A 20,607-nucleotide genomic window follows, 5' to 3' on the forward strand; every position below is an offset into this window, starting at 1 on the left:
AGGGGATGTGGTTGCATCCGGGCCCAGGAGCCTTGGGGGGCCCATAAGGCCTCTCTTCTCCATATAGGGAGCCCTGTACTATGAATAAAGTATTATAGTTGGGGGCCCCATTCCAGGTTTTGCATTGGGACCCAGGAGCTTTAAGTTACACCTCTGCTTGTCCCGTTTCAGCTCATTAAAATGGAACGACTAGCAACTACTGAGCGACTTCTCACTCAGTGCCTTGGCGGGGGCCGTGTACACAGGCCGGCAGCCACTTATTATTCAGGCGACTATCCACCTGTGTAAGGATACATTTAGACTGGTCTGTTGGAGCAAAATGCACCAAATTTATTAAGAGGCGCATTACTTCAGCTGTCTTGAAGCTAAAAAAATGTAATGAATTTGGCAGTTACAACCTTTCCCACTAAACCAACCCCTTTTCAAAAGTGTCAAGACAAATGACATGTCACAAATTTTCATGCAAACGTAGCAAGCTCTACAACTCGCTACAATTTCTACCAAAATACTGACACAAAGCCTTTGATGAATTCCCATCTCGGTTCAGAAAAGTGATCATGCCAGATCAATCCTGAAGAAGGCAACTGCCTTGTTTGTATTTGCCTTTCTAACAGGGCTGTACATCTGGCAGCCAGTCGGGCATCACTGGCCTAGATTATTGTTGCCAACATTTCCTTGATGGGAACACAATGGAGAATGCTGCACTGTTTTGCTGATTTAGCAATTACAGTTTCTATGTAGTAACTTTTTGGCATCTTCCAACTATTTATTGAAGTTTTGTTCTTTGTAGTTATGCAAACTTTATTTCTGATGCACTTGAAATATATTTATGAAATCTTAGCATTTAATAAGGACTCTTTCCTGGTTAATATTTATTTATTTGATTGCACAGCTGCTTTCCTGAGCGAATCCTTCAGCGCTTTCATTTAGCTGTTATTGCTTGTTACTGTATTTGAAACTAATTATAAAACATACACCTGCTGCCAGATGCCGCCTTTTAAGTGTGAAGGTGGAATTGCACATATGTGGATTTTTTTTTTCTTTTAGTCTTTCATATATAATTCAATTTTAGTATTCATTTCCACTCATCTTCGAAGTAGAACAGATGGGCGCTAATGTCATATCAACAAATTCTTGTTATCTTAAGACTAAGGTATTAGGCGGTCTAAATGGTGAACATCTGTTGATGTAAATAACAGCTCTGCATTAATACGTTGATGTATCTTTGTCAAAGAAAACACTTCTTAATATACATATTGTGAAATGATATTCCAGGCAATGATTTTCTAAACTGCTTTCTTCTTAACAATATAGAAGGAGTACAGATGTGAAATGATTTGGGGCATATTTGGTCATTTAGCATAGAACTGTCTGGCGAGCTCAACAGAGACAAATGCTTGTCCATAAGTAGTTTATTTTATTTCAGTGGAATCTGTTACATATCAGTTGTACTGCTGCCTAAAAACAAAAAAAGTCTTATTTTACATTATGCAGCATTTTCATCTTGTGAAAGGTGTAATTCAACCCTATTAGGACAGGTCACTTTAGCGAAGAACATCTATAGATGCTCGTAAAGAGTTAAAGGAACTGAGTGGCCACTCAAATATCCAATCATAACCTGCACTTCCTGCCAAGACACAGTATGATGTTAGCAACATCCCTCAAAGCACCAGTGCCAAGAGGGCTCACTAATTATCCACTAGTTAGCTAGACCATCTGGGACTTTGCATTGGATTCCAACCGGGTTAATACCTGCTAGAAATTTTGTATGCTTCCATTGTTTCTCCCACAGTTACAGTTTTACTGCAACCAGGGGCGTAACTATAGAGGATGCAGGGGGTGCGGTTGCACCCGGGCCCAGTAGCCTTAGGGGGCCCATAAGGCCTCTCTTCTCCATATAGGGAACCCAGTACTATGAGTACAGCATTATAGTTGGGGGCCCTGTTACAGGTTTTGCATCGGGGCCTGGGAGCTTCAAGTTACACCTCTGACTGCAACATGCTACAGGCATGCAAACCTTTGGTATTGCAAACTCTGTACCATACAATGATACCACAATACATAAGAGATCAGGCTGTAAAGAGGCTTATCAACTTTTGTTGGCCCACTGTGTCTACTAACAGGATGTGTACATCTTAAAGGGCATAAAATTACTTGCAGATTGTAAGTATCACTAAGGCATGGAGTGATGGAAATCAATAAGTGGTTTGTACTCAAAATAAATTAGTGCTAGACTTACCAGAGAATAATAAACGCTAAGAAGATGAAAGTTACCAAAAAACTGTAGGCAAAACTTTTAAGATTACACCTTAACAAAAAAAAGGCCATAAATTATTTATTATTCTAGATCGATGGTAACATTATTATTGTGAGACAACCCTGAAAAGTGTTTCCAAACCCTATGATACCTCTATATCTATTCCTACCTCAAAAAAGAGGAATCTTTTTAGGAATCTGTGGCCAGGTTCCAGGTAACCATAACTGGGGATTGTACTGTAGTAGATTATACCTTTATTTTAGTGCTAAACGTGTACAATAAAACTTATTAGTTAAGTATATGCATTGATTGGCTTTGTGAGATTATTACCAATGCAAAATGATTTCTTTTATCCTTTAAGATGATGTTGGAGCAATACCTTTGAGGCAGTTCCCTAAACATGTTGCAGACCTACATGCAAGCAATGGGTTTACCGAAGAGTTTGAGGTATATCTTACACTAGAAGAAATTGCTCTTTTTACTTGTGTTAATGATCACATTATCTAAACTTCTAATGGAATGTATAGTAAGTGACATTATTCATGTGAAATTAAAGTGTTCTTAAATGGTTAAAGGGGTTGTCCCGCGGCAGCAAGTGGGTCTATACACTTCTGTATGGCCATAATAATGCACTTTGTAATGTACATTGTGCATTAATTATGAGCCATACAGAAGTTATAAAAAGTTTTTCACTTACCTGCTCCGCTGCTGGTGTCCTCGTCTCCATGGTTGCCGTCTAATTTTCGCCGTCTAAAATGGCCTAATGGCCAAATTAGACGTGCTTGCGCAGTCCAGGTCTTCTCCTGTTCTCTATGGGGCTCCGTGTAGCTCCGCCCCGTCACGTGCCGATTCCAGCCAATCAGGAGGCTGGAATCGGCAATGGACCGCACAGAAGAGCTGCGGTCCACGGAGGTAGAGGATCCCGGCGGCCATCTTCACCGGTAAGTATAGAAGTCACCGGAGCACCGGGATTCAGGTAAGCGCTGTGCTGTTCTTTTTTTCAGTCCCTGCATCGGGGTTGTCTCGCGCCGAACGGGGGGAGGGGGGGGGTTGAAAAAAAAAAAAACCCGTTTCGGCGCGGGACAACCCCTTTAACTTGTATTATTTTATCATCTGTTATCTATTCATCTATTTTACAAAGGAATATGCTATTTGTTGTCATTAGAATTCCTAACATTTTTATTTTCAGAAGCTCATTTTATTGATTCTGACAATAATTTAGGGTGTGTGTACCATAGAGACAGACCATGCGACTGCTATGGGGCTCTTGGAGAGAGGAGGTTCCGATTGCATCATTCCTTTTGCTACGTGGTAACGAGAACCAATGCAGCATCCCTATACACAGAGAAACTGCATTGCATTGTTCACAAACAAGGTGGTAGAGAATTGCCCTAAGGATCATTATAAAGGGCATGAAATGGGAAACAAACACAAGGCCCTCCATTCCTGGGTGGCAAAAGCAGACACAATCCTGAGGGCCTGTTTAAGTTTTTGCTCTGAGGCTCTATCTCTTCTATTTATGTCACTGACAATAAAGAATATTCTAAACCAATATTTTTCGACTCCAGTCAAGAATCCCCAAAAAGCTGCCAATTTGAGGATATCGTATAGTTAGAACACCTGTGGCAATTCCTAGGACACTAATTACACCACCTGTACAACCCTGAGGAAATCCTGAAAACATGACCCGTTGGAGGAACTACAGGAGTGGAGTTGTAGACCCTGGATCCAATAACACATTATTTTGTATTAATTGATGGGCTGGTCGTTCAGTCACCAGCAGCTTGATTATCCTAAATAAACCATCTATCCCTTCACCTCAAGTGTTAATCAGCAATGGAATTGTGGTCTGTTTCACTAGTGAATATTCACTAACAACTTCATCCTTCCAGTAGGCACAATACTAATGATAGATGTGCCCCAGCATTCATTCTGTTGACCGATGCCTGCTTCAGTCTTTAGTTGTGCCATATAACCCGTCTACATAATACCGCCATTGCCTATATTTTGATGTATATATCTACACATTCCATTCTTTCATTTGAACATGGTCATGCTTTTTGTTTAATTTATGTGGGAAGATAATTGTATCAAGATTAATGAACTATTTAACCCTCCTTTCCCCAGAAATTAAACATTAATTACAATCATATATCAGTTGCATTTTGGTTTTTGCTTATCATTCCCTTTTACGTTCACATTGTAAAATTTGTCATGTTTTTTATTCACTCCCTCATTAGACACTGAAAGAGTTTTACCAGGTAAGAATGTTTTGTTGTCATCTCTTAGAGTAGTTATACTAGAAACGTTTGTTTCATAGCACAACAGATTGTAGCTCGGATGTGTTCACACTGTGGTGGGTTCCGTTTATCCAGAAACTGTGTCGAACATGGCAGATCTATTTTGAAATGGATCATAAAGTTTCTTATGGATTCATCATGGGTCTGTCAGACTAACCTGAACAGAACCTTATGCAAGGGTGAACATAGCCTAAGATAAGGACACTTTTTGATTAATTCTTGTATTCGTTTGCAGGAGGTTCAGAACTGCACTGTGGATTCAGGCATAACATGTGATAGCTCAAACCACCCGGACAACAAGAATAAGAACAGATACATAAACATTGTTGCCTGTAAGTATGTAGCAAAGACATCAGGACTAGAGATATTATAAATATGTATGTATATCCCAGACTTCTAACTAGGAGTTCACTGCATTTTTTCAGCAGTTCTGTTATAGCCGAATGGCATAACATTTTTTGGCTGTTTTGGCTACTAGGAGTATGGACCTGTAGTTTTAATGTCATTTAAAATGTGGCATTTATTCATTCATCATAAATAAAGGTTACAAACTGCAATGTTTTAGCCTTGCATGACATTTGTTGAGTCTCGTAGAACTCAATACATAGCGTCATGTGGGGAGCACCACATCTTTATATCTAGTTTTGGATCCAACCCCACCAGTTTTCCGGGAGGAATGCTCCCTGTTGTCCCTGATATCTCAGTCAAAACCCCAATTCCTTGGGTAAAGTATAGATAGAATTGCAAACAATAATAAATGGCTGCCGTGGTATGGATAAAACTTTGGGATGAGTAAAATTATATTTTTTTAAAATAGCATTTAGATTCTTTGTCTAAATTGTCTTGGTGTTCCCAAGTTGGTTTTGTAGCATCAGGTTTTGACAACCATATGGCTACCGTAGGATCTCATGTGTGAGGGCTGGATTATATCAGCTGATCTTATATCACTTTATGTAAACACATGACGATGGAGTAACGCTTAATGTGTGATGTAATGATTATGTAATTATGTTTCCCTAAAATGGCTCTGTATCTGGCACCATCATAACCTCCAGACAGCACGCCTGCTGCCTTGGGGTCACACTGGATTATGACCTCCCCTCTACCCCTCTTATCCAATCGCTGGCCCGAACATGCTACCTGCACCTCAGGCATATTGCTAAAATCTGTCCGTTCCTCACCACAGACATAATAAAGATACTCTTTGTCGCTCTCATCCATTTCCAACTTGACTACTGCAATTTACTGCTCATTGGCATTCCCGCACCAGACTCTCCCCTCTCCAATATATACTAAATGCGGCAGCTAGACTCACCTTCCTATCCAGACTAGAAATTAGTGAGCATACTAGTTAAGGACAAATACTCGAGCAAGTATCGTCCTTTTTGAGTATCTCCCTGCTTGTCCACAAAGATTCCGATGCCGGCGGGGGTGAGCGGTGGGTTGCAGGAGTGAGCGGGGGGGAGAGAGAGATCTCCCCCCTGCCCCCCCCCCATCCCCCGCTGGCACCCGAATCTTAGCGGACAAGAAGCAGGGAGATAGTCGAAAAGGACGATACTCGCTCGAGTATTTGTCCTTAACAAGTATGCTTGCTCATCTTTAATCCAGACGCTTCTGCACTTTGCTAGTCGCTGCACTGGCTACCCATCTACTGCAGAACTCAATTCAAACTCATCACCCTTACCCACAAGGCTCTCCATGGCGCTGCGCCACCGTACATCGCTTCCCACCTATCCATACATCACCAACCCGCGTGCTGCACTCTGCTAATACACTCGGACTAAATACCCCTCTAATATGAACCTCACATGCTCGAATCCAGGACTTTCTTAGAGCAGCACCGATCCTCTGGAATGCTATACTCCAAAACATTAGGACAATCCCCGACGTGCAGAACTTCAGACGCACCTTAAAGATGCACCTCTTCAAAAAAAAGCATACCAAACCTCCTGATCTAGTCCCCCATCCCCACAGTATGCCGCCCCCTGCCCCTTCCTATGGCTTTCCACTTTTGCCTATTATGCACACTTTCTGCCCCAAACCTCCTGTACATCCAGCATGCCCATTCTTCTGTCTCCCAACATCGGCCATCAAGGGAAAGTTGGTAGACCGCAATACAAATTGGATGCATGTTTGGCCCTGCTGAAATCAACTTTTATCAAATGTATATGGAATCATGGCATAGACCAAAATAGTTTTTTCGTACTTTGAGGCCAAGCTTACTTGTCACACTAAGTCTTACTTGTACTGCTGGCTTTAGTTATTCACAATAATAGCAGTAATTATGATGATCATATTCTAACTGCTTATTATATTCATAACTCCTTATTTGTTTGAAATTGTTCCCTTTAAGATGATCACAGCAGAGTTAAACTTTCACAAGTGGGAGAGAAGGATGGAAAGCCGACTGACTATATTAATGCAAATTATGTTGATGTAAGTAAATATTCTGTATATACAGTCAGTAAAACTGCCTTTCAAATGATATCTGTCAATATTTTATATTTATACCCTTAACCTCTTAGCACTGTTTATGCTTTAATGACCAACTAAGGCCCAATGTCAACGGGGCACCCACACCGAAGATCCACAAATCAAGCCTCCCATAGGGAAACATGGACGTCCGCAAATGAAATACAGCATGCAGATTTGATTTGCGGACCTTTTCAGTGTGGATCCCGCACAGACAGCTTCCATTGAAGTCAATGGAAGCCATCCGATCCGCGGCACGCCTGTAGACCTGAGGCTTAACTTTCCAGTTTTTTTCATCATTGCTTTTCTAGAGCCATAACTTTTTATTTTTTCCGCTGACATTTCCAAATGTGGGTGTTTTTTTTGCAGGACAATTTGTATTTTTTGTGGCATAATTTTTGGGTTAATATAATGATTGTACAACTTCTAGTAATTCTTTTTAGGGGGCTTGTTGAAAAAATTTTGCCATTTGTTTTTTGGATTTCAGGTTTTCAGCATGCAGAATAAATAATGTGATAACTGTTCTCTGGGTCAGCACGATTCTGGTGATACCAAGTTTACACAGTTTTTTTTATGTTTTGCTATTTTTGTACACTTAAAAGCAAGTCTTTTTTGTTAAAGATTTGCTTTTGCGTTGCCGTATTTCAAGAGGCATAGCATTTTTTTTTTCCATCGACAGAGCTCATAGAGGGCTTGTTTTTGGTGGGACTAACTCTAGTCTTCATTTATCCCATTTTTGGGAACATGTAACATTCTGATCATTTTTTGTTCCAGTTCGTTCTACAGGCAAGGTTAACAAAATCTGCAATACTGATCTGCTTTTTATTTTTGAACAGCATTCACCGTGCAGTATGTTCCATTAATTCTGTGGTTCAGTGCGATGTCGTCAATATCAAATTTATATAGGGTTTTTGTGGGTTTTCTGCATCTTTTTCAAACTTTAAATAAAAAATTGATTTTTTTATGGCTGCATTTAAAGACCCCCAACATTTTTTTGCCAAGGTTTTTTGTTTGCAGGAAGAGTTGTCCTTTTTAATGGTACTATTTGTTGGTCCATAAGACTTTTGGATCACTTTCTTTTCCGTTTTTTGTAAGGCAAGATATGCAAAATTGGTTATTTTCGCCATGTTTTTTTGCATTCTTTGTCTTTTCATGGCATCTACTGTGCAGGTTAAATGATGTACTGACTTCCTTCTGTGGGTCGTTACAAATGCTGTAATATGAGATTTATGAAGTTTTTTTTAACATAGTAAAGGAGGAAACTTGGGGTTTTGAGGTTTCCTTAAATTTTTTAATGTTTTTTAGTATTATTTTATGTAGACTTTTTAACATTTAATTTTTGCCCCACTGGAGTTCTTGACTATCAATATCTTTTATCGTTCTTATAATACATTGCTGTACTTTAGTATAGCAGTGTATTTTAAAGCCCATGAAGTTCAGTTAGAGGCTGAGCCTCATGAGTCACTGTAGCCAGCAGACCATGGGGCCATATTCAAGCCTCTGGAAGCCATAGTAACTCATTGGGACCCCTCTGTCACATTGCGGGAGTCCCCTTCCTCTGTCAACATATGATCAAGAAAAACTTTCAGTCTCTGGATATAAAGGATGAATGAAAGTGGTAAAAAAAAAATTGAACAACAAGTATGTTAGAGAGCTGAAGGTCTTCATGAAACATCAATTAAAGGGTTTTTACAAGATATTTTAAAATGAAGCAGGGGCAGAGAACTACAGAAAAGAAAGAAAAAACAGTTCTCACCTATTTCAAGTCTCTACCTCTCTGGTCATGGAAGTTCCTCCAGTAGTCACATATTGTTCTTATTTTCCATGACTTCTACAATGAATCACTGGCCTCAGTAGTCATGTGTGAATGAATGGCTCAAGTCTCTACCTCTCTGGTCATGGAAGTTCCTCCAGTAGTCACATATTGTTCTTATTTTCCATGACTTCTACAATGAATCACTGGCCTCAGTAGTCATGTGTGAATGAATGGCATGTGACCTCTGTGTCCAGTGATTGGCTTCATTGGTCATGGGACTACTGCAGAAGTTATTAAGAATTGAACAGTGGAACTTTTAATAGGCGAGTACTGTTTTTCGTCTTTCCTTTATGTGGTTCTCTACCCCTGGCTAATTTAAAAGCAGCTCAGAAAAAACCCTAGAATATTTATTTATGTAAGTCATAAAACCATTTTGAAGTATTAAAGCATATATCCTACTTCAGATATCACTTCACGGTTTACATCTAGAACTAGGGAATGGCTTCAGAGTGGTGTGAAGTTGCCCGCCTACTTGCCCTGATTTACTACAGTGTTTCACTATGAAAAAAAAGTAGTAATCCATCTCGCAGCATCCCAAAAACTCAGGTGCAATGAATATTTAGCCTTAATCTAAATAAAAAGTTGAGAAACTTCTGACAATATTTATCTTTAAATGAAATAAATCTGAAAAGCTCAAATATTTCTATGAAATTAATGTTAACCTACAATTTATCCTAAGGGTTACAACAAACCAAAAGCCTACATTGCTGCTCAAGGACCTCTCAAATCAACTGCAGAAGATTTCTGGAGAATGATATGGGAACACGGTGTAGAAGTTATTGTTATGATCACTAATCTGGTTGAGAAGGGAAGAGTAAGTATAGTAAAGTATCATTTGGATTTGTAATGAAAATGTAGTAAATTTGTTGGTTTAAGGCTGCCCAGAATTTTTAAAGAGGAACTCCCACTATTTTCTAACATATGAAATAGAGTACACACATTAGGCTCACTGGACCACTAGCCACAGTTTTGCATGTTATTTTGAGCCGGAATGCATAAGTGTACTGTATTGTCTTTACTTAAAAAAGGGTATACTGGTTACAAAAAGTTGATAAGTGAATACTAAGTAAAAGTTAGAAAAGTTTCTTTAGATATTGTGTCTGTAGCTCTAAAAAACATTATTTTCTCCTGAGACTTCAGAATTGTTTCTTCCCAGGTTGGGCTAGATATGACCTGTAGGCACTGCTGGTCAGGCATGCTCAGTAGAAACAACTTTTTTTCTCTTCAGCTCTCAGGTTTAGATTGCTGACTGAAAGCAGGGCAGCGCTTAGTTGAGATGCGGATAGGTGTGAGCAGGGAATTGTGAGAAATGTAGTTTTAAGCTGCATATCAGCAGGGATGCGGTGGACATCCTGGAAAATAGCGATGTGCAGAAACATCACAAAGGGAGGGCAGGATAAGAAGGGAATGGCTGCACAACTTATATCCATAACCAGCTGTGCAGAAACATTGTGTAAGCACCCTTCGTATCTGGAATTTTTGAAAATACTCATTTAACTTTCCTCACACAGAAATGAGATTAGAATATGTCCATATGTAGCGTTAAGTCTGCAGCTCTTTACAGTGCAAGGAATGTGAATGAGATTTCAAGCAATCAGCATGGATTTCAACCCAGGGGAAAATCTACAGCAATTCCGTAGCATTTGCACACCCAGATCTACTGAAAAAACCACAGCATTTTCCCCAGAAGCAGTGCCACTGTTTTCCATAGGTAACGTCTCTGTCATTGGCTAATGTAAGAGATATTTCTCCTGCATGTAGCAGGCCCGGCCTCCAGTTGTTAGCTATAGCAAAATATGAAAAGAACACTGAATATTTTTACTGTCATTTTTTCTCACTTTTGCTGCGTTTTTTGGATCCATGGCATTTCTTCTCATTTGCTACATGCACTGTCTCTATTATTTTCACACAAGCTCTATAAAAACAAAAACACCAGAACAAAAATGTATGTGACACTAAGGCTAACTTCACATGAACGAGCGCAATATTGGGCCGTGAATCACGGCCTGCTATCGTGCTCGCCAACATGCAATTTCCCCTCGGATGCAAAACGGTTTTGTCTGAAAACCTCCTTGCATCACTTTAGGGAAGTAACAATCATACATTGTTTTGAATGGGGTGACCTTGCATCGCACCGCGTGCAACTAGCATGTGGTCTGATGTTGCCACCAGCCCCATTGAAGACAATGGAAGATGTGATGCAAGAGCACGCTCCAAGATAGGAATGGCGCGATTCGATGCGGGAAAACATCGCTTTCATATTGCCCCATTCAAAAGAATAGGGTACATATTCATGTGAGATGTGTGTGTCTTGCAACGCACACATCTCGCACGATTTTCTCGCCCGTGTGAAGCTGGCCTCTGCACGCATTTTTGCAAGATGAACTATGCTTTTTTTAAGCATGTTTTACTGTACTTTTTGCACCCACAAAACATATTCATTTGTACGCAGCAAACAAAGACGCACCGATCTTCTCCTGGCTCATGCAAACCACTGGGTCACCTCACCGCAAGCCAGACGATTCTTATGCTTGCGGTGACGAAGTGTCCATTCCTTGCATTCTCCTTCCTGCAGGGCAATGTACACTACATCACTAATGACATAGCGTTCATAGCCTAGCAGGGAGTGCCGAGCTATTGCCAAGACTGCGCATGCCCGCTGTTCGTGACCATAGCATGTGAACCCTTACGGTGAGACAACGTGCATGCGCAATCTCGGCAGTAGATCGGCATTCCTTCCTAGACACTAGTGACGTAACCTACACAGAACTGCTGGAAGAAGAATGCAGAGAATGGACGCCTCATAAAAAGAATAAGAGGATCTGGCCGGCTGGAGGTAAGGTGACCGAGGGAACTGGAGAAGATCGGCGAAGAGAAGATGCTTGAAGAAGGCTGCCTAGGCAGGAATAGGTAAGTATTGATTTATTTTTTTTTAATGACAAAATCCCTTTAATAAACGAAGTTTAACGGGAGCGGTGAAAGTATGAGAACAAGGGCACTCTTTTGGCATATACTTTCTCATTCAAAGCCTATGTTTATGTGTACGCTACAACTTGTCTTATTTGTGGTGTATTGAAATGAATCAGCTATGTTGGGAGATTTTCCTGCCATAGACATAGACAGTATGCCAAAGATGTGGTAGAAGTCAGGTTTTCTTATCTATATGTTGAGAAGATGTTTTTTTCCATGTTTAAATATTTGAGAATTGCTTCCACTAATATTATTTGTTTGGCAATTTGCAGAGGAAGTGTGACCAGTACTGGCCAAATGACGGCAGTGAAGAATATGGTACCTTTTTGCTTACCCACAAAAACACCTGTGCTCTGGCTTATTACACTGTGAGAACATTTACGCTTCGGAACATCAAGATTAAGAAGGTTTGTAATAGAGCTATATTTAACATACATTGGTTAATAATGACTTTATATTGCATTTATATTACAATGTGAACAATCACCGTAGAGATAACCATTATACCATTCGAGGGCACACAATACAGAGGATCGTCATGAAGACCAAAATTAAATACCCAGGCATTAAATAAAGGTTCACGTTTCTATTAGAGTAGAAATCTGCCCCATATAGTTTGGACTTGAGACAGGCTAATACAGAATGTGTTTCTCTTAGGGAGAACAGATGTCACTTAGAGCATGTCACTGATAACAAGTTATAATATCCCTATGAATAGAAGGGTCGCCCTCATTTTATAGATTTTGCTGTAAATCAAGAGCAGTTTTGTTAGTTCACAAGTTATATTATATAATAAATATTTTCTTGGGAGCATTTAACCAAATAACTTTTTAGCACCTGATGCTCAGTCTTTCAGAACATACTGTGTAGATGAGAAACTTCTTTTTCTACATGTAATTGAAAACAGTAAATATGAGGGGGGGGGGGGCATATAGATCTCCACGATTGTCCTGGTAAAATAGATCAATATTTGTTCAACAGAACTTTAAAAAGAACTGCATATGCTTATTGTTCTCTTTATTGTATTGCGGTGGCATGTATGAGGACTTTACAGAGTGTTGTCTATACCTTGTCCTTGAGAGGACCAAGCCCTTTACACATTCATCTCCTCCGTTGACCTTTCTTTGGACTGAGCATTGGCTCACTTATCTTATGCTGTAGACGTCACTCCACCTCCAACCTTTTAGCATAGTACCATTTGTGTCTCCATCATAATAGTTGTATGCATAGTACATGGTTAAGACAACTTTAATGACTCCTATAAGCCAAAACTTCTTATGCTTAAGGGAGGGGGAAGGTGACTGTGTGCTTTCCCTTTGATGTATTATACCATTAAGGACTTAAAAATCACAGCCTCAAAATAGGACGAAACAAAACCATTGATTTAAAAAAATGTTGTGAAGCTGGCCTTAAAAGAGGTGAACCAAGCAGAATACCTTATCACATAGTGCAAAATATGTACATTATATAAAGTGATTTTTTTTTTACTTCTCCCTTTTTCCTCCTTATTTCAAATCTCATCACTTCCTACATTATTATTTGAGACAATGCTCTCCTATCACCCTACATATTGTGCAGTAGGCTATAGTACACATTGATAGTATTACTATATTGTATAGTAATTTAGTTAAATAGGACAGTGCAGTCACAAATTCTCTACCCAACGTTGCTACCCTGTTTCCCTGAAAATAAGACATAGCAGGATTTTCCAGAACTTTTAAGGATGCAAAATGATTTCTCAGGCTTTTTGAGGATGCTTGAAATAGAAGCCCTACTCCAAAATTAGGCCATGCTAACAGTTAATTTAAAAAGTCAATTTAAATAGTGTCCAGGCAGCTATACATGTGAAAAAGTTAAACCTTTCTGAACAAAAATTAATATAAGACACTGTCTAATTTTCGGGGAAACATGGTAAAATGCTAATACCCCAACACTTACAAACTGGTTGGAATTAAACCATGTATAATGTCTTTTGTTTTTTCCCCTCAGGGCTCCCAGAAAGGAAGATTAAATGAGCGTCTGATAACTCAGTACCATTATACACAGTGGCCTGATATGGGTGTTCCAGAATATTCTCTCCCTGTTTTGACATTTGTAAGAAAGGCCTCTACAGCAAAGCGTACCACCAATGGACCAGTCATAGTACATTGTAGGTAAGTTATGGCACTACCAAAAAGCATTCCAAATGGGAAAAATCATAGTCTGCACATTCATTTTTTGCATTGCTCTATTGCTTTAAAAAATGACCAGGATCAAATTGTATAAGCCCACTTGCCATTTCAGTTCTTTGTATTCTTTGCATCTTGCAGATTTTACTGTCAGTTGTGTCTGAAATCTTTCCTGGTCTACCTGATCATTGCTTCCTATTAACAGAACCGATCATGTTGGCAATCAGTTCTGATCCGAGTTTGATCAGATCTGATTGGTATTTTTTAATCTTTAGATATCTTTTTAGATCCTTAATAAAGGATATTATAGAGGATTACTAACGGTACTTTTGTTTGCAGATTCTTTCACAGATTTTTTGCTTCTCCTGTGAATGAGTGTCCATCCATAGTGCAGAATAGAAGAAATACGCAAGGGTTTCTGAAGAGCTAGGAAACGCATTGACTATACACAGGCACCCGTCCCTGTGTTTCCTCGCTCCCGTGCTGTCACACGGGAGCTAACAGAGCTGTTTCACTCACAGAGCCGCCAGCAGGGTGGCGGGGCAGTGCAGGAGATTTCTCCATTGAGATAACACAGCGGCTGTTCAGTAATAAACGGCTGCTGTTTAAACTGAACAATGAGCAATCAACTGGTCGTCAATCATTTATGCAGCATAAAAGATCAGCAATGAGCTCATCGTTCAGTTTAAACAGCGGCCATTCAGTAGTGAATGGCCGCTGTGTTATCTCAATGGAGAGGGGCAGGGGAGCGAGAGGAGAGAAATCTCCTGCACTGCCCCGTCCCCATGCTGGCTTCTCCGTGAGCGAGACAGCTCCGCTAGCTCCCGTGCACAACACGGGAGCGAGGAAACACAGAGACGAGTTTCGGGCATTGTTTGCCCAACATTTGTCCCATCTAAATAGACCTTACTGTGAATGTGGCAACCAAAATTTTCTTGTCGCATGTGAAATAATTGTAAATCTACACACATTGTCAAAAAAAAAAAAAAAAAGAAATCAAGCACCTAAAAGGAGTTGTCGGCATGGAATGAAACTGTGTGCGTGATCATAATGTTGATATAAGTGATTACAATATCAGAGCAAAACGATAATTTGATAATTTACTGCAAAAAACTTGAATGGAGGCTCTAGTACCCGGTTGGGCCTCAACTAGCTTGGATGCAAAATGAGATACGGTAGTGCATGGAGGCTCTAGTACCCCGTTGTACCGCCTCTAGCTTGGATACAAGATGTGCTACAGGCAGGCATGGAGGCACACAGGTTTGCATGGTATCCAGCAGCACATCTGCCTATATTTGCTGTAATTGAGCTTCTAGATCATGTAAATTTGAAGGTTGTCAAAGTTGGCGTCACAGATGGTTCTATATATGCTTTATAAGCAATAAACCTGACAACCGGGCAGGCCGCGAAAGTGGGACAATACTGTGGAGACATTCCTTTGACCCCCTTTCCGTGTGCAGCTGAGCTTTATCCTACTGCAAAATGCCTCTTGGAAGCCCTGTCATGAGAGGAACACATGTGGCTGCATAGGAAAAGAAAAAAACAGTTGCTTGCGCTCGCGGGGAAACAGGCACAAAGTTCAAATTGATTATAACATAATCAATTTATTAACACACGATACACTGAGCTACGCGTTTCTGTTTGAAATCAATTTGAACTTTGTGCCTGTTTCCCCGCGAGCGCAAGCAACTGTTTTTCTTTTCCTATGCCAATATTATGTGACGAGCCCTCAGAATCTTGTGGGTTTACTCGTATAATTGCTGTGCGGCTCTACACGGATGAGGAATTCAGCTTTATAATTTCTACACGCCATCCAGGATCTTGGTGCCGGTGAGATTCATGCTTCACGTTTGATCTCACCTGAGCACCCGGTGAGTGTATTTTTGTACTTCACTATAATTGATTGCTGCTAAAAGTTTAATTCTTGGCGCTCTCCTCTCATATAATTTTACATGTGGCTGCAGGGTGTCCTGAACATATTGCTGAGCTGGCATTGTCTCTCATAGCACTAGGAGTGACTGACTGTCATATGCAATTGCCCCCCAGACCATCACACCAGTAGGGGAAGCAATGTGTACAGCAAAGGTAGGATTGAGGGGTGAGCACCTAAGTCTCCAGACATGAACACAACAGTCATGTGGATTAATCACTGAAGACAAGGCGATTCCACACCATAGCAGTCCAGTTTGATTGTTCATCACACCACTGCAAATGGAGGCAACAGCGGGTGGGTGTCAAAGGCAGTACACGTAATGAGCGCTGTGAGACCAAATAGCCCTCAGCTAAGTACCTGGAAATGGTTCCAACAGACACAGGGCCCTATAAAAATGGTGCCACCTGTCTCTGGACAGCAGACAACAAAACAGTTGGAGCTGTTCATGCTTGTTGGATGATCAGTCGATTCTCTCTACTGATGGTCTGTCGAGGGCGTCCTGAGCCCAATCACCTTGTGTAAATGCCCTCACGCATCCACTAGTTCCAACAACTCTTAGCAGTCTGGTCAGAATGGCTCAGGTGGCAGACAATTTGTCGATTCAACCATGCAGCTTCTTGCATTCCAATAATGTGCCCCCTCTCAAACTCTTAAATGGGTGAAATTTCTTTGATTGCGTCATAGAGGCGTCTAGTGATCAACAAGCTCCACACAAGCAGAAAAAGAGGAGAAGCCGCCTCAGAGCCTTTTTATATGACAAGGCTGGACCACTTTTAGGGCCTCAGGTGGCAAGACCGTTCATTTAATCACGCCACAAGTCTAATCAATTGCATATCTGCCTGAGATATAACTGCACACAGCGGTCTTGTGATTGCCGGGTCACATAGTGGAAGTAATGCTGCCACTTTCACTTCTTAGGACATGGCGCTCACTGAGCGCCATGTAGCCGGGAATGGATAGGTAAAAGCAGTTTAAAAAAAATGCTTCTCCCTTCTCCTCTGGGTCCTCTGCTGTGTCTGATAGCTGAGGACCCGACCTGCTCCTGTATTGATTGCAAGAACAGAGGCTTTAATCCCATGCCATACATCTGCTTTCGGCAGGGATTAAAGCCCAGGACCAAAGGCTATATTTTTACCATGCTTGGTCCTTAAGGGGTTAATTCAAGTATTGACTTTTACTATATTATCAGTGGTATTCCCATTTATTGCAAACATAAATATGCAAACTTTTGCATGCATAAATGTGTAATACTGTACATTCAACATAGGTTTAATACATTAGCAGATAATAGACAGCTCATAATGCCCTTGTTCCTTTATTGGTTTGAGATAGCATATATTGAATTGCGTAAACCTGCAATAGCGATAGTCATAATGGATATCTATGTACAGTATTTGCAGCCTGTGCCAAACAATGAAAAAGTTCATGACATCTACCAGCAGATGATATCTTTTTACAGTATCACATTCACTGAATGCTTTAGAGAAGTTACAAATTGCATGTTACTATGAGTTGGCCATGAGGACAATTCTCTTTGGCTGTATGTAAAAGTAAAGTGGTACAGAAGTAGTTCAACAGTTTTGCCAAGTCTATCTTACATGTGTGTATTAATGATGAAAAGTATCAGAAAAAGACCCCAATGCCTAAACAAATGCATTAGACTACTACTTTAGCCCGTAAGGGATCTAACAGTCCATAGCCCAACCTAAGATCTGAGGGATTGGGGTGAAGCCCTATCCTGTGTTTTCTCCTCCTGATCTTCAATTAAAGTAAGTGGAATCATCATCCTTAGGCCTTTCATACAGTCGAGATAATCGCACGAGATTTGTGCATTGCGAGATGCACAAATCTCACACGAATGTGAACCTCATTCTTTTGAATGGGGTTATATACATGAGGGATTCTTTTCCCGCATTGCATCACATGCCAAAATCATGGCATGTCCTATGTTTGGGTGTTTCCGCGGAATGCCCCAACCATTGTTTTCAATGGCACCAGCAAAATCATTGCACTGCAATTTGAGAGTTCCCATTGAAAACAATGGAAAACACTTGCTGATCCTCCCACGAGGCTTTCAACTCCTGCTAAGTGCTTTATTTTTTTTGACAAGGCGTGTATACGGTTACTTTACCTAGGGAAATGCACAGGTGAAACCACTTAACATGAATATATTGTAATGCTTTTTCAGGGGTAGTCTAGAAATAGCATAAAATAGCTGTCAATGCAAACCAGTCCAAGGATGGGTGAATTCATGTGCAGACAGGACTGGGGAGGGGTTGGGGCTGTTGACTGGGGTGAAGCCTCCGTCCTCACCTACAATCCCACTCCCCTCTCCTCCCCTGCAAATAAATTCTCCTGCCATTGTATTGTAAGGGCGGCTACGCACAATCATAAGCGTATTTGCAAGCTCTGCATTTTTGCAGAATAAAAATGCTTATTTGCGCACGCATCAGTGCATTTTACTGTACTTTCTGCACTCCAAGGGTATGTTCATTTGCCCAGGCAAACAAACACCCTGATTGAAATGGCTAATTAGTTCCAGATGGGTTCTTTTTCCAGCGGAATTATGCAGTATTTCATGCATCTCCTTGCGTATTGCGCACGCATTTGTGCACCCCCAATGAATTCTATGGGGACTTTTGGTGTGCAAATATGCAGAAAAAATAGAGTGTGCTCTATTTCTTTTTTGTGTGTGTGTGTAACCGAAATGTGAATAAACCCATTGAAATCAATGGGCTCTATTCTCTGCATGTTGCGCATGCAAGTATGCCAGTGGGAAGCTGGCCTTACCTTGAATTAATGAAAATATAGGCAAAGAGCAGTATTTAACAGCAACCGCGTGATTCACTTTGTCATAAGGTTATAATTGCAAAGCAACTGAGACATTGTATTCACATCCACATTTGATAATAGCCATTAAACATAACAGATAAATAGAAGCTCACAAATACACTTAAATAAATACATCTTGGTATTTGCATAGCGCCAACTTATTCCGCAGCGCTTCCAGGTAATTATTATTTATTACTCCCCACCAAGCTGGGTTCTCATTTTACTGACCTCGAAAGGACGGAAGGCTGAGTCAACCTTGAGCCGGCTACCTGAATCAGGTCGGGATCGAACTAGCAACCTTCAGGTCATAGGCGAGAACTTACACTCTGCGTCACACGAGGCTCACTTGTCCCATAATAAATACACGCAAAAATCCATTTTAACATATGCATCAATTTGTCCCTTTTAATATCCCAGCGTGTTTACCCGACAGAAATATATACAGAATACATTAACTAAAAAGACAATAGTTATCCATGCTGAAGAAACTTTGGATGTAGCAGCTAAGTGTGGCAGAATAGTCACTGTGAGGCCCTGGCGTCCTTTACAATGGCGCTAAGATGGTGACCTTATTTGTTGATTTTGGTTACACTGTATATTGACAACATTGGCATTTTTTGTATTTTGCAATTTGGCGCGAACAGAGAGAAAGGGGGTTCGATACGGTTTTAGCCAGTAGAGCAAAGTGTGATTGTTTTCAGTGAGAGAAACCAAGTAATCTTGTAGAAATGATACCTTTTAATGGCTAACAAAAATACATGATGTTATAGCGAGCTTTTGGGTCTTCTATCGATTCTTCATCAGGCTAATTTAGCCCTTCTTCCCTCTGCTCCTGGTGATTGATAGCTGGCTGCTTTGCATCTGCATACACGGCCATCTGTCAGTCACTATGAGAAGGCTGGCCAAGGCAGGGTCTTCATGGCCAACACTGTTTGTTTCAAAATGATTCTAGTATTTGGTTAATTGATCCACCTGTTTGTATTCCAGTGCGGGTGTTGGAAGAACTGGAACATATATTGTCTTGGATAGCATGCTGCAGCAAATTAGACAAGAAGGCACTGTAAACATTTTTGGATTCTTAAAACATATTCGGACTCAAAGAAATTATTTGGTGCAAACAGAGGTAACATTGTATTGTATAATAGCTTTGCCTATCCACTGAGCCTTGTCTATCGCTTCCATATCTATGTATATTACACAGTATCTGTCTTGTACAGTAGCTCATATACATTTATGTGTTTCAGATCTACACTGCAGTTGTATGCCCAGTGATGTATCTATACAGTGTATCTGTGTGTCTACTCTGTGTACATATCATTTCAATGTCAGCTTTACATCCCTTTTGTCTTTTTCTTTTCTTTATTGGATACTTAAGATTTTATTTACAGACAACTTTAATGAACAAACTATTTAAATAGAAGTCATTTTAGAGTTGGTATATTATGTAACAGGAACTCAAAGATTAGGTAGATAAGATATATACTGTGTATAGACCCCACTAACTATAATGGGGCTTGTTGGGTCTCTGTCATGCCACCTGGCATTTTATCTGGCAAAATAGTGCAGAATGCTGTACATTTTTGTCGGAAATTGTGCACTGGCACTGCGATGACCCCCCAGTACAGATGTGATTAAAGCATACATTTTGTCTTGATATTTTTTTCATTATATTTAGCAAAACAAATTGAGAGCGTCGGCTATAATTATGAAATAATTGAGATTTTATTTTTAGGCTATATCACCCATCCCTAATAGATAGAGAAGAGAGATAGATATCCAGCTAATTGGAGAAAACATAGAAAAAATAGGTAATAACATCTAGTAATAAACCAGTGCACATCTTGAGTTTAGATTATAAA

General features: G+C 40.3%; 1 protein-coding gene across 3 annotated transcripts in view; it reads left to right on the forward strand.

Annotated features, from left to right (window-relative positions):
• Positions 1 to 20,607, forward strand: part of PTPRZ1 (protein tyrosine phosphatase receptor type Z1) — a 198,224-nt gene that overhangs the window by 149,188 nt on the left and 28,429 nt on the right. For all 3 annotated transcript variants that reach the window (XM_066591838.1, XM_066591839.1, XM_066591840.1), the window contains 8 exons: positions 2,619 to 2,704; positions 4,498 to 4,518; positions 4,793 to 4,889; positions 6,911 to 6,993; positions 9,525 to 9,659; positions 12,088 to 12,222; positions 13,805 to 13,968; positions 19,736 to 19,871. In XM_066591838.1, coding sequence (XP_066447935.1) covers positions 2,619 to 2,704; positions 4,498 to 4,518; positions 4,793 to 4,889; positions 6,911 to 6,993; positions 9,525 to 9,659; positions 12,088 to 12,222; positions 13,805 to 13,968; positions 19,736 to 19,871 — 857 coding nt within the window. The remainder of the gene's footprint in view (positions 1 to 2,618; positions 2,705 to 4,497; positions 4,519 to 4,792; positions 4,890 to 6,910; positions 6,994 to 9,524; positions 9,660 to 12,087; positions 12,223 to 13,804; positions 13,969 to 19,735; positions 19,872 to 20,607) is intronic.

The sequence above is a fragment of the Eleutherodactylus coqui genome, chromosome 2, assembly GCF_035609145.1.
Source record: "Eleutherodactylus coqui strain aEleCoq1 chromosome 2, aEleCoq1.hap1, whole genome shotgun sequence".
NCBI lineage: Eukaryota > Metazoa > Chordata > Amphibia > Anura > Eleutherodactylidae > Eleutherodactylus > Eleutherodactylus coqui.